Below are 24,727 nucleotides of genomic sequence, written 5' to 3' on the forward strand. Positions count from 1 at the left end.
AGGAGGAAACTCATACCCCAAATCTACTACCTCAGTCTCTACTGTGCTACACAAGACGTCACACTTTCAACTGAATCTACAAAAAGGCAAGAAAAAGCAGCACTCTCCCAGGAGACAAAGATATCATCAGAAGAACACTCAGATGTGACACAGATGTTGAAACTGTCTCTCAGGAATTTAACAAAAATTATGTTGGGAATTCCCTGGTTGTCCAGTGGTTAGGACTCTTCATGCTCACTATGAAGGGCCCGGGTTCAACCCCTGGTCAAGGATCTAATATCCTGCATGCCAGGCAGCCAAGATAAAATACTGTGGTGAAAAAGGTGGACAATGTGCAAGATCAGATGGATAATTTCAGCAGAGAAATGGAAACTGTAAGAGAGAATCAATTGGAAATGCTAGAAATGAAGAACACAATGAAAAGAACACAAAGAAAAGACAATGAAAATTGTCTTTTATGGGCTTATCAGTAAAGTTGAGACAGCTGAGGAAAGTAGATAGATCAATAGAAATTATCCAAACTGAAACACAAAGAGGAAAAAAAGAAAAAATATAGAACTGGGCATCTAAGAATTGGGAGACATCAACTGCTCTAGTATATACATTTAATTAGAATTCCAGAGGAAGAAAGAAAGAACAAGACAGGAAACACATTTGAGGAAATAATGGTTGAGAACTATCCACATGTAATTAGACACCAAAACCACAGACCAAAATCTCAGAAAACACCATGCAGAATAAGTACATACACACCCATAGATATCTATGCATATCATATTCAAACTGCTGAATACAAAAGAAAAAGAGAATCCTGAAAGCAGTGCCATACAGGGCCTTTTTTTTTTTTTTTTTTTTTTTTTAACAGAGGAGCAAAGAATCACAGCAGACTTCTCATCAGAAGAAGAAATTTGAGAAATACCTATAAACTAGAAAACAGAAATGCTGAAAGAAAGAAAAAGACATCTGTCAACCCAGATTTCTATATCCTGCAAAAAAAAAAAAAAATCTTTCCAATGAAAAAATGGTATAGAGTTATAGGCAAGAATAAGGGAACGAAGGAAGGATGATGAGGCACCCAGGCTCTAAAAACACTGAACAACCATTTACCAACCCTCAGGCTGAAGGGCAAGGCAGGGAAGTAACAAGATATTGTTACTAAGCCCAGTGGGAGTTGCAGCCATGTAGAAGGCATCTGGTAGGAGCTATAATTTGGGGTGGATGCATCCGTTATTAGAAATACGGGACCAACGGAGATAGAGAGTAGGGAAAACTTCTCCTCTTGACCTGCAGTCTCTTACCACTGCCTACCATTGGCTGTACCCAACCAGAAGCAAGCCCGCAAAGGCGGCCCCAGGGATGCAGTCTGCAGAGGTCAGCCTGTCAGGGCACAGGGAGGGGTGGAAAGTGAATCTGAGGAGGGAGCAGAGAATAAACAGCACAGCCACTGACTGGCTCTGACACTGTTCACATAAATGGCAGAGCAGCCAGGGTTCAATCCCAGATCTACCTAAGAACTTTCTAGCAGATGCATGGCCTCAAATATAACATCAATGAGAGAGAAGACCTACGGAGGTAGGGTGGGCCAGCTCTTGGAAATCCTAAAGGCTACAATTCATTATTGGAGTTAAATCTATGGGAAATGGGCAGCAAGGACAAATTTTTATTGCAGAGCCAACAAGGAGCCTGCCTCTGTGCAGTTTTGGAGTAGTTACTAGTTTAGTAATGCCACTCTGTTATAGAGACCTGGGGTCAAGGGATCTGTGGGTGTGCATGGGCTGTGAACTGTAATTATTCACAGAGAATACAGTGGCCATTTCCTCTTGTTGATGATGGTGGTGTTTGGAACAATCATTAGATGAAAGTCCTAAAAAAGCAAATCTTTATTTTCCAACTAAAAAGTGCCCAATCAGCAAAAAGTTAACTATCAGAAAGGCAATGTGGCATTTTCCTCACCAAGCACATGTAGTGAAGTGGATCAAGATGTGAAGTATTGAGTGTGAAGAAGAAATGCTTGCAGTATGTGTGAAGATAGCTTCTAGTGGTCCTCTTCTGACAGCCAAGTTTGCAGCCATGGCTATGAGTCTATGAATCTTCTGTGTGTGTTCTTTCTCTGTAATCCAAAGATGCTTTGGAAAAACAAGTCAAGAAAAGTCAGTGGGGGGAAAATAGTGAGAAACCAATCTCCTGCCTGTCTCCAGCACAACCCCAGGTGGGGGCTGAGCCTCACTGTAAAGTTAACTGTAGTGGAAGCAAAGAAAAGTGTCTCAAAGAGAAAGCTGTCCATCTTGTCTACACACTTCAGAGTTCCAAGCACAATCTTTTCTTTAACATAGTTGAACACAAAGGTTTTGATTTGTAACAGCACCACCTTTCCGGGAAGCTTGATGAAAGAACACAGGCTTTAAGATCAGACAGACCTGACAGAAACTATATGCCTCTGTTAGCCACGTGATCTTAAGCAAGTTAGTTATCTTTTCTGAGCCTCAGTTTCATTGGTTGTGAAATGATAATAATCATATTCACCTCCAAAGATGGCTGTGAGCACAATGCTCAGTACCTAAAATGTACTATATGAATATTAGTTACCTTTCCCTTCCTTGCACAGAAGGTGAGGGGTAACAGGGGTGGAGTTCTTAGTTATTCTCGTGCTAGGTCTTGAAAAAAACAACAATACCTACTATTCATTCACTGTCCAAGAAATATGTACTGAGTGCCTTTTACATGCTGGGTCCTGCAACAGGCACGAAGAATACAAACAAGGTCCCTACCTTCATGGAGCTTATATTCCAGTGGGAAAAGAGAGACAGCAAACAGGTAAGCAAGTAAACAAGATGCAAAGTGAAAACAGTAAAATAAGATAATGCAGGGGTCCCCAACCTCCAGGATCTAATGCCCAGTGACCCAAGGCAGAGCTGATGTATTAGTAGTAGAAATAAAGTGTATAATCTGTGAAACATGCTTGAACCATCCTGAAACCATCCCCTGCCCCCAGTCTGTGGAAAAGCTGTCTTCCACGAAACTGATCCCTCGTGCTGAAAAGGGTGGGGACCGCTGAGTGATGTGATCAAGATGGGAGGACCCATCAGAAAGGGTGACCAGAGAAGGCCTTGCTGACATAATAGCATTTGAACTAAAACGTGAGTAATAAAAGGAACTAGCCCTATCAAGGTTAGAAGGAAGAGCATTCCCAGCAAAGGAAGCAGTCAGCATGAGCACCCCAAGCCTGGTTTGCACTCAGCATGTTCAGAAGCAAATGGAATGGAAGGCAGAAAGTATGAAGGAATAGGCTTCAAGGTAAAGTTGAGAAAAGCAGGGAAAAAAAGAATGAGCAGATCATTCCACCTACACTCACTCATTCACATTATTGAGCATCTACTCTATGGAAAATTCTTCAAGAGATGGGAATACCAGAACACCTTACCTGCCTCCTGAGAAATCTGTATGCCGATGAAGAAGCAACAGTCAGAACTGGACATGGAACAACAGACCAATTCCCAAATTGGGAAAGGTGTATGTCAAGGCTGTATATGGTGACCCTCCTTATTTAACTTATATGCAGAGTACATTATACAAAATGCCGGGCTGGATGAAGCACAAGCTGGAATCAAGATTGCTGGGAGAAATATCAATAACCTAGATATGCAGATAACTCCACCCTTATGGCAGAAAGCGAAGAAGAACTAAAGAGCCTCTTGATGAAAGTGAAAGAGGAGAGTGAAAAAGTTGGCTTAAAGCTCAACATTCAGAAAACTAAGATCATAGCATCTGGTCCCGTCACTTCATGGCAAATAGATGGGGAAACAATGGAAAGAGTGACAGACTTAATTTTCTTGGGCTCCAAAATCACTGCAGATGGTGATTGCAGCCATGAAATAAAAAGACGCTTGCTCCTTGGAAGAAAGTTATGACCAACCTAGACAGCATGTTAAAAAGCAAAGCCATTACTTTGCCAACAAAGGTCCGTTTAGTCAAGGTTATGGTTTTTCCAGTAGTCATGTATGGATGTGAGAGTTGGACTATAAAGAAAGCTGAGCAATGAAGAACTGATGCTTTTGAACTGTGGTGTTGGAGGAGACTGTTGAGAGTCTCTTGGACTGCAGAGAGATCCAACCAGTCCATCCTAAAGGAAATGAGCCCTGAATATTCATTGGAAGGACTGATGCTGAAGCTCCAATACTTTGGCCACCTGATGCAAAGAACTGACTCATTGAAAAAGACCCTGATGCTGGGAAAGATTGAAGGCAGGAGGAGAAGGGGAGGACAGAGGACAAGATGGTTGGATGGCATCATCGACTTGATGGACATGAGTTTGAGCAAGCTCCAGGAGTTGGTGATGGACAGGGAAGCCTGACATGCTGCGGTCCGTGGGGTCACAAAGAGTCAGACACAACTGAGCAACTGAACTGAACTCTATGCCAGGCCCTCCCCTAAGTTCTAGGGATACACCAGTGACCGAACAAAGGCGCTTCCCTCAGGGAGTTGACAGTCTAGTAAGGGCGATCTCATGGGGTCCCGCAGGCGCTGAAAGGAACTGGCATTGAAATATGTTACCTTGCTTGACCTTCACAGTATCTCCCTGAGACAGGTATTGTTACCCATGTCTTACAGAGGAGAATTCAGAGACACACAAGGGTTATGCTATATAACCTGCCTGAAATAATACCATCTGTGGCGGGGGTTGAATGGTTAGCAGGGAAGCAGAACTGAGTGCCTGCCCTCTAGGGTTGCATTGCTGGCAAGTGTAGAGCCTAGATTCAAAACCTAAACCATCTGACTCCAAGGACCTTCCCACACTGACCTGTTCCTTCAGTTATTCTGCGATAGAAAGGAAGAACATTGGCCAGTAATTTAAGTAAAGCTGCAACAGATGTATCTAAGCCATTGTCCAGAAGTTGTCCCTCATGGGGCTGGAATCCAGACCCTGCAGATAGAGAGACCTGTCTCCAGCGTCCTGCTGGGAAGCACCCGCATCCTTTCCCTTAGCAAATGGGTACCAGGAAGAGAGAGGGATGCACCGAGGCAGCCACAGGGCAAAGGTCAAGGTCCAGAGAATGGGTAGCCCCAGCTCCTCCCCACAGAAGCACGGCTTCAGATGGGATAATCACAGGAATTGATCAGGTGGCAGAGAGAGTCAGTGGCCTTTCTCAAGCTCCAGAAAGCAGTGAAATGAGTGAATAAGAGACAAGAAAATTCTATAAATGGGCTGTGCCATTTGATGTTCATTTAATTAAGACATTCAGTCCTTCTAATGGAAAATATGAAGAGTGGAAATTACTGCTTTTTGGCCATCTCCTAGAAAGCCAGATCTTGACAGCATCCGGCCTTTTCATCATATCATCTTCAGGCTCAATTTAATTATGTATTACGGGCCACCTTCGATAATAATTACAATTGTCTGCCTTTATGCAAAGCCTCTTTCTAGCCTGGAAGCTAAAGCTCTGGGGAGATGCCTGCGGAGATTGCTCAAGTATCATTTAGTGAAAGCGGTTGTTTCCATATTTGTGCGTTCAGCAGGTGCTCACCAGGGACCTACTGTGTGTCAGGCCTCTCTAGGTCCTGCAGCGGGTGGCCTGTGAGTGAATCATGGTCTCTCTTCCCTGAAGAAGCAGGAAAGAGGCCTTGCACACGCAATCCTGAATTCATTTATCTATTCGGCCACCACCCCCGGCTCATATTCTCTCTCCCAGCCCCCATGCTAGGGAAGCTGAGATGAACCGAAGGCCAGTCCTCCAGGGTCCCATGGCTGGCAGATGCTGTCATCCAGATTCCCAGCCTGTCTGTCTGACCTCACAATCCTGTCCTGACTCAGGTGCTCCGAGGCCAAAGCAGGAGACAGGTTGTCCATCAGCTGTTGTGATGCAGGGGGCACATTCCAGAGGATCACTGGGAGAAGAAGGGATGGGGAGACCAGTAGGTGGTGGCATTTGAGCAGGGCTTTGATAGCAGTAGCATCAAGGTGACATGAAATTCTCCAGGCAAGAATACTGGGGTGGATAGCCATACCTTTCTCCAGGAGATCTTCCATACTAAGGGGTCAAACTCAAGTCTCCTGCATTGCAGGCAGATTCTTTACAATCTGAGCCACCAGGGAAGCCCAGTGAATAATCTATCAAGTCAAAATTGTAAGACTCCAGAACTCCTTTTTAAGTATTTTGCACGGTGTAATAAAATCTTTTTTATCCAGATAGGCCAGGAAATTAGATTAATAAAGAGTGTGTACATGGATCATAGGTGTTCAAAGAACCTGACTAGAACAGCATACCCATCCCGTGAAACTGTCAGACTGAAACCGATCTTTCTGTTACCTTCCAAGATGACTGGGGATCTGACAGCACTCAGCTTACTCATAGACTGCAGTTAAAGGGACAGAACGGGGTTTTTGTTGGGGGAGGGGGGTAGAGAGCAGGGAGTCTTGATTTGGAGCTCAAAAATTGGGGATGCTGTAGTCATATTTGGCCTACAGGTTGTTATTGGCAGATGTCCTCTAAATGACATACTTCTAAAATTACCAGCAATTTAAAAAGTCCTCTTCCCCAAGGTGGCCATGCTCATGAGGCATTACTTGCCTTGTCACAGCACTTTTCTTTTCTTCTTCTTCTTTTTATTAATGTATGTATTTGGCTGGGGTCTTACTTGCAAAGCTGGCAGACTCAGTAGCTGTGGCGCACGGTCTTAGTCGCCCCGGGGTATGTGGGGTCTTAGCTCCCTGACCAGGGATGGAACCCACGTCCACTGCATTGCAAGGCAGATTCTTTACCACTGGACCACCAGGGAAGCCCCGTCACAGCACTTTTCTAATGATGAAAATCATCCGTGTTAATTATTAAAAATATTGAGACTATAAAATGCATATAAAGAAGCAACTAAAATCCCCTGTAATTCTAGCTCCCAGAGATAGCTGCTGCAAACATTTTTGTGAAATTCCTTCCTGTTCAAATTTCCAGCAGCCACAAAGGGCTAAAAAGCACACCAGCCTCTCCCAGAATTAAGGGGAGCAAAGCTGTGGGCTCCTCCAGGTGAGAGAGGCCTTAAGACAGACAGTCCAGATCTTTAACCCAAGACTGCCCACAGCGGTCTTTCAGAGTCATGCCCTCACCCTCTCTGAGAGGCACTCTGCACCTCTCACCCTCCATTCCAGGTCAGGCCCTCACCGCTGCTCTCCGCTGAGCCAGACTGACCTTCCCTTAAAAGAACCTGACTTGGTACAAAGAGAGAAAAATGAGAGAATCATGACAGGAAACAGTTTTCCAAATCCTTTAACTGCCTCTGAAAGTGAAACTCGCTCAGTCGTGTCCGACTCTTTGCAACCCCATACATCCGCACAGCCTTGCCCCACCCAACCCCCAGGCCTGAGGTTTATGGTTGCAACCCCTGCTTTTCTTGCCATCATGGAAAGGGCATCCATTCGCCTTCCTCAGACCTCAGCACCAAAGATTCAGCTCACCCAAAGCCCCTTGGCTCTCCCCCTAAAGTCAGTCTTGAGTCAAGGACTGGGCTTCACCAACACCTCCGCTATGGCAGACTGCGCCCGGGGCTATCATTCCGTGATCAGTACCAGCCAGCCATGGGGACAGAAAGAGTGGGCGGATGGCAGAACCCATGCAGCATCCAAATCTGACCTTGAGCAGAAAATTGCTCAGCGAAGCCCTGCCTGGTCTCACCTACCAAGTCTCACCTGAAACCATAGGAGCTACAGGGCCCCAGGGGCCCATCAGGAAGCCAGGCCCAGCTGAAAGAATCAGGAGAAGAAGAGCCAGGATGGAGCTAGATTTTCAGGCCTTTCATTTCACCACAGTTAAAACCCTTTTCTCTGGCACCCAGAGAACAGCTTTACCCCAGTAGTAAAAGCTGAGCAGGAAAAGAAGTCCAGCGGGAGACCCAGAGTACACGAGGGAGACATCCACAGCTGAACCCACGCTGCAGGCTTGAGCCTGAGTAGAAGTCAGAAACATTGGCACCTGGGTGAAGAACTTTATGCCCGTTCACCTGCGTGTGTGCTAAGTTGCTTCAGTCGTGTCCAGCTCTTTGTGATCCCGTGGACTGTAGCCTGCCAGGTTCCTCTGTCCATGGGATTCTGCAGGCAAGAACACTGGAGTGGGTTGTCATGCCCTCCTCCACGGGTCTTCCCCACCCAGGGATCGAAGCTGTGCCTCCTGCATTGGCAGGCAGGTTCTTTACTCCCACCTGAGAAGCCCATCCCCATTCACATACAAGTGCAGAAAGGCTCTTCAAACCTGCCTGTTAGTAGCCAACTCCCTGCCATCTGCCAGCCTCTCTGTAGCAGGTAGGAGAGCACACGCCATGGCCACATGTAAATAGGTGGTCTGGAAGCACTCTCTGAAGACAGAGAAGCAAGTGTCGGCTTGCAAGCAGAGAAATCTAAGTTCAAATTTCGACTCTATCACACTTAGCTGTGTGACCTGGAACGAGTGACTTCCCTTTCTGAGTGTCCTCCAAAAAAGAGCTAATATGTGTCTTTTAGACTAGTTGTGAGGGTTAAGGGAAAGAATGTATGAAAAGCACTAGCACCGTATCTGAATGCCGTATTGTGGGTGTTGAATAATTTTAGGTTATTTCTTTTATCATCAGGAGAATGGGAGAGAGAATCAAATTCACTTGTGATGCTTTAGAAAGACCACACCAGAGCAAAGCTGTGGGTTTTGAGCGCTGCTTGGTGCCAGATGTGAAATCTAGATGTGAAGAGGCTGCAGGAGCCCATCTGTCTAGCCTCTTCTGTGGCAGCAGAATCCTGGTCTGAATTCAAAGGCCCCTTTTCCCAGGCTCTGTGGCTTCCTAGGAAGCCCCATGTCTAGTGCTGGTTGGGAGAAACCTGTTTAACTAGTTCTTGTGTTGGGGGGACGGGGAGGTTTGAGAAGGTATTCATGCATCCACTTTGACTCCTTGCCTCTGGGAGTCGCCCAGGTCTAAGACTCTGGATCATCCATCTCAGGGGGGGGGGGTGTGTGTGTGTGTGTGTGTGTGTGTGTGTGTGTGTGTGTGTGTGTGTGTGTGTGTGTGTGTGTGTGTGTGTGTGTGTGTGTGTGTGTGTGTGTGTGTGTGTGTGTGTGTGCGCGCGCATATGCACATGCTAAATCGTGTCCAGCTCTTTGTGGCCCCATGTGAACTGTATGTAGCCCGCCAGGCCCCTCTATCCATGGGATTCTCCCGGCAAGTATACTGGAATGGGTTGCCACTTCCTGCTCCGGGAATCTTGTTGACCCAGGGATCGAACCTGAATCTCTTAGGTCTCCTGCACTGGCAGGCAGATTCTTTACCACTAGCGCCACCTGGGGCACCATCATCTGGCTCTTAGTGAGTGAGTATTAGCTCATAGCAACAGGGCACTTCCACACATTGCTCACAGGAATCCTGGAGGGTGGGGAGGGCATCTCCACTCTACAGAATTAGGAAAGGAAGACTCAAGAGAGAGAAGCTGTCTGCCTGCAGTTGAATATCAGCAGGTGGAGTTGTGTCCAAGGAGATGTTGGAGACATGGAAATGTATCCGAGCAGAAAGAAAAGTGGAACATAAAAAACCATGGCATGAACATGCCAAGCTCCAGCAATAGCACCATTATATCTCTGTTACTCAGAGCCACCCCTTGGTTTTCAGGTATGACAGCTTTGGCCGCCTGACAAATGTGACCTTCCCGACCGGCCAGGTGAGCAGTTTCCGAAGTGATACAGACAGCTCAGTGCATGTCCAGGTGGAGACCTCCAGCAAGGACGACGTCACCATAACCACCAACCTGTCTGCCTCAGGTGCCTTCTATACACTGCTGCAAGGTAAGCCAGCCAGGGGACTGGGGACTTGGAGACAGTGGGGTGGGGAGGCCCCCTCTGGAGAAGGATGACACGAGAAACAAGCTGCTACTGCTGCAGCTGCCCAAGAACAGAAAAGCATGACAACTGGATTCTCGCTGTGGCATCACCTGATTTGCAAAACACACCAGCCTGAGCCCTGTAGAGTCTCTCCCGCAAGCTTCAGAGTAATATTTCATTGTCTCATCCCATTATCAGCAGAACAAAGGGTAGAGAATCCATTAGCTGCTAATCCAGGTGACCTCGCTATTCTGCCATTCCAGTGGCTCCCAGATTAAAGACTGACTCTCACTCTGGTGCCTGGCGAGGACAAAGGACAAGAATAATTACACCTAATTATGAAAGGGATTTGGGCCTTGGAGAAGGCCTCCCTGAAACTTGGGTGAGAGTGCCTTGTCCCTCTTCTAGGACTCTATGGAGAAGAGTCCCTTTTCTGCGTCCATCAAATAAACCCTGCTGTAAGCTGATCTTTCAGCTTCAGATAAATCACAAAGAAGTAATCTTGCTGTGAATTGCTTGCCACGATTGTTCTCACGGGGCGTGGTGACCCAAAGTGGAGCTTGTAGTTTTGTTGGACTTAGTAAGCAAGAAAGAGAAGAAGGGGTCACTAGGGAAAGTCTTATTTGATGTTTTTCCCTGGCATACTCCCCAAAGCTTTGACACAAAGCCATAAAAAGAGTCTTGGTCTGAGAGTCAGAGCCCCAAATTCTAGTCCTGACTCTGTCACCCCATCACCGTGGCCCTCAAGTTTCTACTCTGGGGAAAGAAAGCAAGCTAGAGTCATGTTGAATGGTGCCCGGCAGTTCCAGGGCAGACATACCGGGCCCCTGCACATGCTGTACCAGCTCCGGAGTGGACTGGGTGGAGTCACTCTTCTCTGATCCTCAGTTTCTGGGTCTGGGAAATGGGGCTAAATTACAAGTCCTGCTTCCTAGGGCTGCTCAGACAGTTTCTTCAGACAACAAACATAGAGGGACTGGCATGGGCCAAGCACATAGTACTGCTTAGGAAGTACTTGTTGGATTAATTAACTAATTAACAGGCACTTTGATTTACCGTAAGAGAATAACCATGTACTTCCACAATCATTTTTACCCCAACTATAGTCCTATGCCTTTAACAAAACTCAAAGAACAGTATCAGTTTCCAGTCAAAGAAAGAGAAATCAAGCCCTGGAATTCCTTCTTCACCAAACACCTTTAGCAGTGGGTTGGGACAGACCCTAGGTATTTATTCCTGAGAAAAGGAACCAATTCCTAGCCAGCCAGGGTTCTGACTGACCAAGGACGAGAGGGCAGCTGATGACACACAAACATCTCATCCTTCAAACCTGTTTTCTTCCCCGTGGTTAAGAATTGCCTCCTCTGCTCCATACGTCTGAGCCGGCTTGCAACATTTTTCTCAAAAGTTAACGCAGGCCGTCTAATATTTAGACAACTTTTAAAAATTCAAAAGTGACACATCTCCTCAGTTTTTAAATGTAGCATCAATTTAATAACAACTTTTCAGGTGGAGGGGGCCGGGAGACACACTGTTCAAAATCCATACGAGGACTTAAGACACATTCCAATTTCAGAAACATTAAAATGTCAAAAGTCCATCTTGAAATCCAGGAAAGCTGATACCTCTCTCTCCTCTTTGGTACCTCTGCCAAGCTCTCTTTCCTCATTTCATACCAGACTCAGATGCTCGGTTTTGCAGCCGCTTCAGTAGAGTCTTTGTCAAAAAAGCTCGTTCGGTTTCATCTTATGTCTGAACTATGGGAAGAAATAAGAAGCAGCTACTAATGAGCAGCAGCCTTGGGAAGTCACAGCTCACATTAAACGGGGATCATTTGAGATGGGGCCTCTGCAGATGCTGTTCCATCCGCAGGCACCATTAATGGACATATGTGGATTCAGCAAGGAACAGCTTTAAAAGATAAATTGACACAGGCTTTTTCACTGTTCAAAGGGAGTAAAATACAGATTGTCACTGAATAATGCATGGCAAGTTTGAGGCAGATTTTAGAATTCTGCGTGTGTGGGAGAGAGAAGGGGAGAAAGATGGTGGGGGGAGGGAAGATTCACACACACACTTCCTCACAGGGAAGATTCAGTGAGGGTTCCCTGCAGAAACCACTGTATCCTCATTGCTTGACACAGCCCAGTGTATATTTAGTCTGATCCAGCAAATGTTTACTGAGCACATGCAATAATAACAACAATAGCTATCATTTTGAGCACTTATTCTATGTGAAGTATATGTTTATTATTTCATATTCATTGTCCTTTTTAAATACGACACTCTGAGGTATGATGAATATCTCCATTTTTCCAAATGAAGATAATGAGGCATCAAGAGCTTAAGTGGCTTATCCAAAGTCACACAACTAGTAGGTATTTGGACCCAGACAAATGGGCTCTGGGACATATTCTCTTATGCATGAATCTGCAGGGAAAGGGGAGCTATGGAAGGACCATGATCGGTACTAGAAAAGTTCACTCTGACAGGTGTGTGACTTGGATCAGAGAAGATGGAGAGAAGATGATGAAAGGTAGACGTGACAGTGACCAGCACAGTGCACGGCACACGCAACTAGTGATCACTAACATTTACGTAACACACACTAGAGCCTCAGCGCCCTTCTCAGATCCTCATAGTCATCATCCCACTTAAGCCCGAGAGGTAAGAGTACAGTTATTATCCCAAATGAACAGATAAAGAAACAGAGGCCTGAAAGCTTAAGGGATTTGCCCAAGGTCTTGCAGGAAGAGGGCAGCAGAGGTAGGACTTGAGTCCAGGAGGTCTGGCTCCAAAGTCTGTGCTCTTAATCTCAGTGCAGTAGTGCTTTTCACTATTCACTAGGTTATGACCAACCTAGATAGCACATTAAAAAGCAAAGACATTATTTTGCCAACAAAGGTCCATCTAGTCAAGGCTATGGTTTTTCCAGTAGTCATGTATGGATGTGAGAGTTGAACTGTAAAGAAAGCTGAGTGCCGAAGAATTGATGATTTTGGGCTGTGATGTTGGAGAAGACTCTTGAGAGTCCCTTGGACTGCAAGGAGATTCAACCGGTCTATCCTAAAGGAGGTCAGTCCTGGGTGTTCATTGGAGGGACTGATGTTGAAGCTGAAACTCCAAAACTTTGGCCACCTGATGAGAAGAGCTGACTCATTTGAAAAGACCCTGATGCTGGGAAAGATTGAGGGCAGGAAGACAAGGGGACGACAGAGGATGAGATTGTTGGATGGCATCACCGACTCAATGGACATGGGTTTGGGTGGACTCCGGGTGTTGATGATGGACAGGGAGGCCTGGCGTGCTGCAGTCCATGGAGTCGCAAAGAGTCAGACATGACTGAGCGACTGAACTGAACTTAAGTGTTTGAGAGTTCATTCATTCACGGAGCAGTGAACCCCTGCACCACTCAGCTGCAGGACCACTGTTGAGACCTGGAAAGAGGCTAAGGGAGGTGGAGGCTTTCATTCTAACCAGAGGAACAAGGGAAGCTGCTGGGAAGAGATGACGTTTACACAGAGCCTTGAAGGAAGGGCTTGGGCTCGCGTTTATTAAACAGAGGGGCAGTGCAGACAGAAGCAGCAGCTGACGAAGGGCGAGAGGAGGATGACTGCAGTAAAAACTCAGGTTTTTCAATTTTTAGAAAAGAACACAGTGTGCATTTTACAGCTTAAATTTACTTTTTCTCCAGAAGGTTCTATTAGCTAATTAAAAATCAGGTTTAAAATTTCAAAATTAAGTTTACTTTAAATTCATTGTCATATATATACACATACGACACATATATGTTTATATGTGACAGTGATTTAAAACATATATTTGGCATTCTGTCACTGATTTACATATTGGAGCTATTTTTCACCTTATTGTAAAGAGTGTTGTTACCATAGTGGGAAAACTTTAAAGATGTTCAACTGTTTGCTCTAGGACTCCTACTTTTAGGAGTCTATTTTGATTAAATAACCCAAAGTGAAGACATTGATTTATCCAAAAAGTATATTTTTAATAAAGATATAATTCACACACTATAAAATCCAGTCTATTAGAGAGTATGATTCAGTGGTTTTCTGTATGTTTACAAAGTTGTGCAACCATTACCACTATCTAATTTCAGAAATTTTTTTATCACCCCCAAGAGAAAACCCCATAGTCATTAGCAGTCATACCCCTTTCTCCCTTTCCCTCACTACTTTCTCTCTACAAGTTGGCCTTTTGCAGATATTGCATATTATATAGACTGATTCATATAATATCTGGCCTTTTGTGCCTGATTCTTTCACTTTAGCATAATGATCAACAGATATTTATTTGCAGTGTTGTAATCATGCAAAACTGGAAATAAGCAGAATATCTATTTGAGGACCGATCGAATAAGTTCTGGTATTTCCATATAATGGCATAGCGTACAGTCATTACGAAAAATGTTATGAACACATTCAACAATAAAATAACAGTGATCAGTAAAAACTATAAGCAGCCATTTTTAACCATAAATGTATTCAGAAATATTGTGAAATCTGGGAACATCTCAAAATATTTACAGTAGTTTCCTTTGGAGATTGAGCTCAGGGACCTCCATATATTTTTCTAGTGTTCTTCAATGACAGGGTCTTGCTTCTGTGGTCAGAAACGTAAGCACATTTGAAGACCACACCTGTGCGTCTGCGGTACAGCTCCGCCCCTCCTCAGCCCTCCTAAACAGAGTCGCCCCCCGTCTGTCCCCCAGACCAGGTCCGGAACAGCTACTTCATCGGGGCCGACGGCTCCCTGCGGCTGCTGCTGGCCAACGGCATGGAGGTGGCCCTGCAGACGGAGCCCCACCTGCTGGCCGGGACCGTCAACCCCACGGTGGGCAAGCGGAACGTCACGCTGCCCATCGACAACGGCCTCAACCTGGTGGAGTGGCGGCAACGCAAGGAGCAGGCTCGCGGCCAGGTCACCGTCTTCGGGCGCCGGCTTCGGGTGAGCAAGGCCTCCCGGCAGGGGTGGCTGAGTCCCGGGGCCAGGGAGGAGGAGGACCCTGAGAACTGGGCTGTGGTCTGGGAGCTGACACTAGGGGAGAAGGCGCTCCCGGGCCTCCGTTTCTTCATCCGCAAAAGGGAACACGTTCAGCAAGTGCACGTAATATTTTTCACTTGTGCTAGAGAGACGATCACTGGCTTGATGTTGGTCAGGTCTGAGTTGGGTTTCCAACTTCTGCTCCATGAGTGCATTTGGGCAAATCCATGACCTCGTAAAGCCTCGATTTCATTATCCATAAAATGGGGAAGATGAAACCCAATTTACAAGTTGCTGTAATGATTAGAAATAATACATAAAGTGTCTCATATGGAATCTGGCACATAAAAGTAGTCAGTAATACCTATTCTAGTTGTCGTTGTTATTCTTATCACGCATTGCTAACATGCATGAAGATTCAGTTTAGCTTTTTGGACCCTAAGCCACATTCTCCTTGCAGGCAGTTATTCTTCCTTAGTGGGCAAAACAACTCCACCGTGGCCGTCCCTGCCAGAGGGGCTGGCTTCTGGAGTCTGGCATCTGAGAGCACTTTTCTGCGTGTGGATGCTCAGAACGAGCACTTTCACTGCCTCACTCCTATGTCTCTGTAGTGTGGCCTCTGCCCCAGAGCCAGATTACCTAGCTCCAGTTCCCTCCAGCTTCAGAAAGGCAGGTGATGGGGAGAGGGAAGTGGAGGGCCCAGTCCTGACGTTCAGCACAGCGCCTCGCAGACCCGCACACAGGTGCTCCATGCAGCCTTGCTGAGCTGCAGGGCACCCCAGGACTGGGCCACATGTTCCTGATTCCTCAAAGCTGCATCCTCATGCAACCTGGCCAGGGATGTCTTGTACTGCACCCTACCCCCCGGCCATTTCTCACAAAGAAAGTTCATTTAAGGCCCTGTTTCCTGTAGGAGGTGACCAGGGTCCAGAGAGAGGAGGGATTTTTCCGGACTCCAATAGTTAGGCAGCAACTAGAAATATGCACACTGTCTCATGGTGCCTTTCTCATAGCAGACAGGTATGTGACTGATTCAGTACCACACAACTGGAGCCCAGAAAACAGGGCTTCCTGTGGTCCTCAAGAATCCAACAACTATCTGTCTGATGTAGGAAACAGCCTTCCACTGATTCCCCAAGGAAGGTCTAGCTGTCTTTGTTCTCTGTGGGACACTGTCTGCAGACTCACCGAGCCCCCTGTGTGAATTCTCCCAGAGTCCTTCACACACATCTGAGGCAATGGGCTAAATAGAAGGCTTGACCCAGGTTTGATTCCTGCCTGGGGGCCACGTGTGTAGCCTTGAGCAGCTCCTCTGAGCTTCAGATTCTTCTGCAGAAACCAGATGATATTTTTGAAGCACCTAGCCCAGTGCTGGAAGGCCCCAGGTGCTCAATAAAGAGCTGCCATTAGTGCTGTTAGGATTTCCTCTCTGCCACGTGAACTGGACCAAAAACTTCCCGTCCATTAATGGGTCCCTCCCCTAGGCTGAGGTAAATGATGCTCCGGTCAGGTGGCCGCCACCTCCCAAGTCCTCCCAAAATAAATGGCCACCCACAGTGGTGGCATGCAGAATGAGACTGTTAGCCGAGTGTACCTCCCCATAATGCAGTTCATTTTTTATACAACTTGGAACTTTTTTAATAAAGAAAGATGTAAAATAATCTCATTGCTGCCTCTGCCAAGCACAGGAAGCATTAGGCAGTTCCCCAGTGAGCTGCTTAATTCAATTTTATTAATTTTGCGGCAGAGGTGTAGCTCCTCTTCACTGGGGGCCCTCCATGGGGAGAGGTGGGCAACTGGCTGGATGGTAGCACCTTGGGGGGAGTCACAAGGGACCTTCCCAAAGATGCTTTGAAAGGACCCCCATCATCGTTGGTGGTATAGAACCTGCTTCTCCCTCTGCCCTCTCTGCAAAGAACACAGCTTCAGCCTCCAACACCTCTGATTTTTCATGGGAATTGTCTGCCATACTGTTTTTGCTTCTGCAATTGTATTTGATTACCCCTGGGAAAGCAACCTTATTATAACCAGGCCATTCAGAGCTAAAGTCGTCTCAGCACTGTCATTATAAATCCTGATTTTCAAGGCTTTAGAATTTGTTTGGGGAAAAGGGTGAGACACACACGTCTCTACTTCCTCTGAGAATTACCACAATCATTTGCTGTCATTTAATGGTTCCATGTTCCTCTGTCCATAGAACTTTTCAGGCAAGAATACTGGAGTGGGTTGCCATTTCCTACTCCAGGGAATCTTCCTGACCCAGGGATCGAACTCACATCTCCCACATTGGCAGGCAGATCCTTTACCACTGTGTCACCTGCCAGGAGCAAATGTTCCAAAACCTAGGATAGTGTTCCCCAGGCGGTGACCCACAGCCCGAGAAGGCATCCCAGACTCACACACACACTGCCTCCCAGGGCCTCCAGGAAGAAGAAGATGCCTTGGGAGCTAACTGAGGTGACCAGGAGACCCTGATCATGGTGGCAGAGGGCAGGAGAGACCCCAGAGGGGATGGGGAGCCCAAGGCCCCAAGAAGGACCACAGATCACATGTTGGCATGTTGCAGTGGTGAGAGTCGAATCCAGGCCCCACCACTCACCAGCCGCGGGATCTGGAGCCTGTCCTTGACTGTGTCTACCTGGTGTCAAACACAAGCACAGCGCCTGGCACATGAAATACGGGGTCAGGCACTGACTTACTAGACCCTCATGTCCGCTCCCTCTCCAGGAGGGAGTTAAGAAGGATCTGCCTTTGTCTCCTCATCAGGAGAATCACATTAGGAAATTATATGGATCGTATATGCTTCTGTTTACCCAGACCCTGCCTTGTCTTTATCCTCACGAGAGCCCTATGCAGTTGGCACGACTGTTCCCATTTTACAGATGAGGAAACTTGATGGAGCCACAGTCCAAACCCTTATCTGTTGTCACCCAAGACCCGTGCCGTCCCCTCTACTCAGGAGCTTCTCAGACCAAGTTCTCGATGTCTAGACTGACTGTCTGTCTCCTCCTACCCCCTCCTCCAGGTTCACAACCGGAACCTCCTGTCTCTGGACTTTGACCGCGTGACACGCACGGAGAAGATCTATGACGACCACCGCAAGTTCACCCTCCGCATTCTGTATGACCAGACGGGGCGGCCCAGCCTCTGGTCACCCAGCAGCAGGCTGAACGGCGTCAACGTGACGTACTCCCCGGGGGGCCACATCGCCGGCGTCCAGAGGGGCACCATGTCTGAGAGGATGGAATACGACCAGGCGGGTCGCATCACATCCAGGATCTTCGCTGATGGGAAGACATGGAGCTACACCTACTTAGAGAAGGCAGGTGTCTGTCTCCCACCATCACTGGCCTTGCCATGTAGAAGATCTTCATTCTGCTCAGCCTAAGTCCAGGCCTAAGCTGCTGACCTCAGTGGGACAGATCTGACCCATGTGGTCCCCAAAAGGAAATGTTCAGGAAAATCTGCATCAAAGGGTCAGGGGCTTCCTGGGTGGAGTCTGGATGGATTATGATGATGTTATGACAAGTGGGGGCTCCTGGGGTAGGAGAATGTGAAAGTCCCACCTGATAGATGGGAGCTAGGCTCAAACACTCTCTGGACTTATGGAGCAGGATTTGGGGTCTGCTCGAGGTCTAGGGTGCCTGGTGTCACCTGGTCACAGAGAACAAGGCGGGAGCCAGGGGATCAGTATTAGGGAAGAGGTGCTTAATCCTGAGCGTCACATACTAAGAGTGGCGTTAGGAAGTCTTTCTGCTTCAAATCAGGGTTCATTTCATCGTGTTGCTCAGTAGCTCAGTTGTGTCTGACTTTTTGTGACTCCATGGACTACAACACATCTTGTCCTTCACCTTCCCTGTCCTTCACCATCTCCCAGAGTTTGCTCAAACTCATGTCCATTGAGTCAATGATGCCATCCAACCGTCTCATCCTCTGTTGTCCACTTCTCCTCCTGCCTTCAATCTTTCCCAGCATCAGGGCCTTTTGTAATGAGTAGGTCTTTGCATCAGGTCGCCAAAGGATTGGAGTTTCAGCTTCAATATCAGTCCTTCAAATGAGCACCAAGAACTGATCTCCTTTAGGATGGACTGGTTGGATCTCCTTGCAGTCCAAGGGACTCTCAAGAGTCTTCTCCAACACCACAGTTTAAAAGCATCAATTCTTCAGCACTCAGCCTTCTTTATGGTCCAACTCTCACATCCATACATGACTACTGGAAAAACCATAGCTTTGACTATACAGATCTTTGTTGGCAAAGTAATTAATGTCTCTCTCTGCTTTGTAATACACTGTCTAGGTTTGTCATAGCTTTTCTTCCAAGGAGCGAGCATCTTTTAATTTCATGGCCACAGTCACCATCTGCAGTGATTTTGGAGCCCAAGAAAATAAAGTCTCTCACTGTTTCCATTGTTTCCCCATCTATTTGGCACGGAATGATGGGACCAGATACCATGGTCTTTGTTTTTTGAAAGCTGAGTTTTAAGCCAACTTTTTCACTCTCCTCTTTGACTTTCATCAAGAGGCTCTTTGGTTCCTCTCTGCTTTCTGCCATTAGGGTGGTATCTGCATATCTAAGGTTATTGATATTTCTCCCAGTCGTCTTGATTCTGGCTTGTGCTTCATCCAGCCTGGCATTTCACATGATATACTCTGTGTAAAAGTTAAATAAGCAGGGTGACAAGATACAGCCTTGAAGTACTCCTTTCCCAATTTGGAACCAGTCTGGTGTTCCATGTCCGGTTCTAACTGTTGCTTCCTGACCTGTATACAGATTTCTCAGGAGGCAGGTAAGGTGGTCTGGTATTCCCAACTCTTTCAGAATTTTGCAGTTTGTTGCAATCCATATAGTCAAAGGCTTTAGCATAATCAATGAAGCAGAAGTAGATGTTTTTCTGAAACTTACTTGCTTTCTCTATGATCTAATGGATGTTGGCAGTATGATCTCTGGTTCCTCTCTGCCTTTTCTAAATCCAGCTTGAACATCTGGAAGGTCTCAGTTCACATGGTGTTGAAGCCTAGCTTGGAAAATTTTGAGCACTACTTTGCTAGCATGTGAAATGAGTGCAATTCTGCAGTAGTTTGAACATTCTTTGGCATTGTCATTCTTTGGAATTGGAATGAAACTGACCTTTTCCAATCCTGTGGCCACTACTGCATTTTCCAAATTTGCTGGCATATTGAGTGCAGCACTTTCACAGCATCATCTTTTAGGATTCGAAATAGCTCAGCTGGAATTCCATCACCTCCACTGGCTTTGTTCATAGTGATGCTTCCTAAGGCCCACTTGACTTCACACTCCAGGATGTCTGGCTCTAGGTGAGTGATCACACCATTGTGGTTATCTGGCTCATTAAGATCTCTTTTGTACAGTTCTTCTGTGTATTCTTGCCACCTCTTCTTAATATCTTCTGCTTCTGTTAGGTCCATACTGTTTCTGTTCTTTATTGTGCCCATCTTTGCATGAAATGTTCCCTTGGTATCTCTGATTTTCTTGAAGAGATCTCTAGTCTTTCCCATTCTATTGTTTTCCTCTATGTCTTTGCATTGATCTCTTAGGAAGGCTTTCTTGCTATTCTTTGGAACTCTGCATTCATTTCATCCTAAGAACTAAGAATCAGAAAAGGCCTCTAATCGAAAGTTGGTCTCAAAGAAGAGAAATGGTAATTTTGATGCCCAGATGTCTGTTGGCCTGTTACCTACTGACTTATTCTTGAAACAGTTCTGATACCCAGATCCTGCTTTGTGTTCTACACCTGGTCAGCTGTCCAGCTCAGGCTTTGCTTGATCTAACCTATCTCCCTTACCCTGCAGCATTCACATCTGTAAGAGTATTATTTGTGGTAGTGCTAAGAAATACCCTGAAGGTCATCCAACATGACCTGAAAATCTGAACCCAGAGGGAAAGAATTTGCCCAGAGCCATACACTGAGTCCGTTATTAGAAACCAGGTTTCCTCATTCCCATCACAGCCCACCCAACCCCTGGCTGGGTGTGTGACCTGTTACTACATAAACAACTATGTAAAACCTTAAATGTCCTTCTCAGATATGTCTTATCCTATAGGCCATAGGAGTCAACAGAAGCTGTTTAGCAGGCAATAGACATTATCAGGGGTTTTCCAGGTGGCACTAGTGGTAAAGAATCTGCCTGCCAATACAGTTAGAGATAAGAGACATGGGTTCAATCCCTGGGTTGGGATGTTTCCCTGGAGGAGGGCACAGCAACCCACTCCAGTATTCTTGCCTGGAAAATCCCGTGGACAGAGGAGCCTGGCAGGCTGAAGTCCACAGGGTTGCACAGTCAGACATGACTGAAGTGACTTACACGCACACACACACAGACATTATCAGACTGTGTTTAACCATTCTTGCTTGAGTAGGAAGATTGAGAAGGAATCTGGAGCAAGGGAGCCAAGAGAAAGACTGCTACAAATATTTATACTTTAGGTCAGTTCTCCCAACCCCATCTCATACTAGAATCATTTCTGTATGCCACAGAGGGGCAAACAGACAACGCTGCTCACCATAGGCAGGCCAGGGGTGGAGAGAAGGCCTTCTCTTAGCACATCTGTACCCGATTGCAGTATCCTAGGCCCCACTGGTTGGAAAGCTCTGGTTTGGGCATAACTTAGACGAACCACCAGCTTCCCTGGCCTTTCATTCTTTTCCTTTAAGTCTGGGGCTCACAGACCTCCCCGTCCTCCCCAGCACCCTCCTCTCATCTCTTGGTTTTCCTCTCCCTCCAGTCTATGGTGCTGCTCCTCCACAGCCAGAGGCAATACATCTTTGAGTTCGACAAGAACGACCGCCTGTCTTCTGTGACCATGCCCAACGTGGCTCGGCAGACACTGGAGACCATCCGCTCAGTGGGCTACTACCGGAACATCTACCGGCCCCCCGAGGGCAACGCCTCAGTCATCCAGGACTTCACGGAGGACGGGCACCTCCTCCACACCTTCTACCTGGGCACCGGCCGCAGGGTGATATACAAGTATGGCAAGCTGTCCAAGCTGGCCGAGCTGCTCTACGACACCACCAAGGTGAGCTTCACCTACGATGAGACTGCCGGCATGCTCAAGACCATCAACCTACAGAACGAGGGCTTTACCTGCACCATCCGCTACCGTCAGATCGGGCCCCTGATCGACCGCCAGATCTTCCGCTTCACCGAGGAAGGCATGGTCAATGCCCGCTTTGACTACAACTATGACAACAGCTTCCGAGTGACCAGCATGCAGGCTGTGATCAACGAGACCCCGCTGCCCATTGACCTGTATCGCTATGACGACGTGTCGGGCAAGACGGAGCAGTTCGGGAAGTTTGGTGTCATCTACTACGACATTAACCAGATCATCACCACGACGGTCATGACCCACACCAAGCACTTTGACGCCTACGGCCGGATGAAGGAAGTGCAATATGAGATCTTCCGCTCGCTCATGTACTGGATGACCGTCCAGTATGACAACATGGGGCGAGTGGTGAAGAAGGAGCTGAAGGTGGGACCCTACGCCAACACCACCCGCTACTCCTATGAGTATGACGCCGACGGCCAGCTGCAGACGGTCTCCATCAATGACAAGCCACTCTGGCGATACAGCTATGACCTCAATGGGAACCTGCACTTACTGAGCCCTGGAAATAGTGCGCGGCTTACCCCACTACGGTACGACCTCCGCGACCGGATCACCAGGCTGGGCGACGTGCAGTACAAGATGGACGAGGACGGTTTCTTGAGGCAGCGGGGCAGCGATGTCTTTGAGTACAACTCAGCCGGCCTGCTCATCAAGGCCTACAACCGGGGTGGTGGCTGGAGCGTCAGGTATCGCTACGATGGCCTGGGTCGACGGGTGTCCAGCAAGAGCAGCCAGAGCCACCACCTGCAGTTCTTCTATGCAGACCTGACCAACCCTACCAAGGTCACCCACCTCTACAACCACTCCAGCTCTGAGATCACATCCCTCTACTACGACCTGCAAGGGCACCTCTTCGCCATGGAGCTGAGCAGCGGAGACGAGTTTTACATAGCTTGCGACAACATCGGGACCCCTCTTGCTGTCTTCAGTGGGACGGGCTTAATGATCAAGCAGATCCTGTACACAGCCTATGGGGAGATCTACATGGACACCAACCCCAACTTCCAGATCATCATTGGCTACCATGGTGGCCTCTATGATCCACTCACCAAGCTCGTCCACATGGGCCGGCGGGATTACGACGTGCTGGCTGGTCGCTGGACTAGCCCAGACCACGAGTTGTGGAAGCACCTTAGTAGCAACAACATCATGCCCTTTAATCTCTACATGTTTAAAAACAACAACCCCATCAGCAACTCTCAGGACATCAAGTGCTTCATGACAGGTGAGGATCAGGGCTCATTCAGAGGGCAGGGACCTCGATTGTTCTGGTCATTAGGACCATCTTTCTTGACAAAGCCAGTATGGTACAATGGGAAACATTGACTTTCTCTTAGAGCAGCATTTTCCAAAGTACTTGTAAAGAAACACTAGTTATGAGAAATGCTTTGAACTGGTTTTGGCATCAAATCAGTTTGATAGGGTAACCACCATTCCAAAATTTTCATGATCCATTTCAGCTTAGGAAAGGCTCTGAGAACTCTTGTAGCAAAGGGAACAGTTTCATATAATTTCACATAATTACTCACTGTTTTTCCAATTTGTTTGACCATGAAACCGCCCCCCCCCCTTTTGTTTTTACCATGAAACCCTAATATCTCACTGGATGCATCCCTTGGGATGTATTTTGAGAGGTTCTAACCTGAAGATCAAGCTGGTTATGTGTCCCAGATAAACTGAGCGAAGGTACGGCAAAAAAAAAAAAAACAACAGAGAAACAAGAAATCAGTTCTCTTATTTGGGATCAGGTAAATGGAAAATTCAGACTTAGGAGACAGAACTAAAGAAAAGATCCATTATTTCTAAGCTATGACAGCCACATAATTTACTTTACTTCCCTTGAATTCTGGTTTCCTGATCTATAAATTGAAGTTAGAATATCTACCCTGACCCTGATGAGTTAAATATGCGTATTGTAAATCCTAGAGCAATACTGAAAGGTAGAACGGAGGCATAGCTTATCAGTCGATGGTAGAGATAAAATGAAGGCTAAAATAATCATCCAAAGAGGGGAGGGGATGAGGGAGCAAAAGCAACAAAGAACAGATGGACAAATGGGGGAAAAAAAAAAAACCCTGGTAGTGAAAGGTTGTTGTTGAGCCGTGAAAGACACCGTGATTCTTGGCCTCTGGAGAAGAGGAATTCAATCCAGGGCCAGTGACGAGGCTTGACTGCTCAGAGCTTTTGTGTAATAAAGCTTTATTAAGGTATAAAAGAGATAGAGAAAGCTTCTGACATAGACATCAGAAGGCAGCAGAAAGAGTGCCCCCTGCTAGTCTTTAGCCAGATGTTTTATGTCTGTTAGAAAGCTGTTAATCAGATAAGAGACACCTCGAGGCTGACGGAGTTTCACCAGGCCCCCCTCCCACAATATGCATTTTTGAGATAGGATGGCATGAGGTGTGTCATCCCCCAGCCATAAAACAATTGATCTGAATACTGGTTTGTTGAGCTATTATCAGCCCAAGGTTTGAGAAAAGAAAAAAAGTTAGTCTTAGGTGGAACCATTTTGAAGAATGGCAAAGTCCAAAGCAAATACATAGTTTCATTAACATAGCTTAAGAAAAATATTTCCGTAAGAAAAATATCCATAAAAAAAAGCATTGGTGAGCTCAAGGTTTGAGAAAAGTTAAGTTCAGGTGGAACCAGGTGTCGTCATGGCAACACAGAATTTTAAGAGAAAAAAATCTAAACTTGCAGCCTATTTCCTCCGTTTGGAGACCACTGGCCTTCCTGCCTGTTACCCTCTCAGTAGGATGGGTTACCGGGA

The 24,727-nt window shown here is 46.7% G+C and overlaps 1 protein-coding gene across 10 annotated transcripts in view; it reads left to right on the top strand.

Annotated features, from left to right (window-relative positions):
• TENM4 (teneurin transmembrane protein 4) overlaps positions 1–24,727 on the top strand; it is an 816,614-nt gene that overhangs the window by 778,327 nt on the left and 13,560 nt on the right. For all 10 annotated transcript variants that reach the window (XM_043452828.1, XM_043452823.1, XM_043452819.1 and 7 more), the window contains 4 exons: positions 9,613–9,785; positions 14,551–14,786; positions 17,848–18,144; positions 21,568–23,182. In XM_043452828.1, coding sequence (XP_043308763.1) covers positions 9,613–9,785; positions 14,551–14,786; positions 17,848–18,144; positions 21,568–23,182 — 2,321 coding nt within the window. The remainder of the gene's footprint in view (positions 1–9,612; positions 9,786–14,550; positions 14,787–17,847; positions 18,145–21,567; positions 23,183–24,727) is intronic.

This window comes from Cervus canadensis, chromosome 29 (genome assembly GCF_019320065.1).
Source record: "Cervus canadensis isolate Bull #8, Minnesota chromosome 29, ASM1932006v1, whole genome shotgun sequence".
Lineage (NCBI taxonomy): Eukaryota > Metazoa > Chordata > Mammalia > Artiodactyla > Cervidae > Cervus > Cervus canadensis.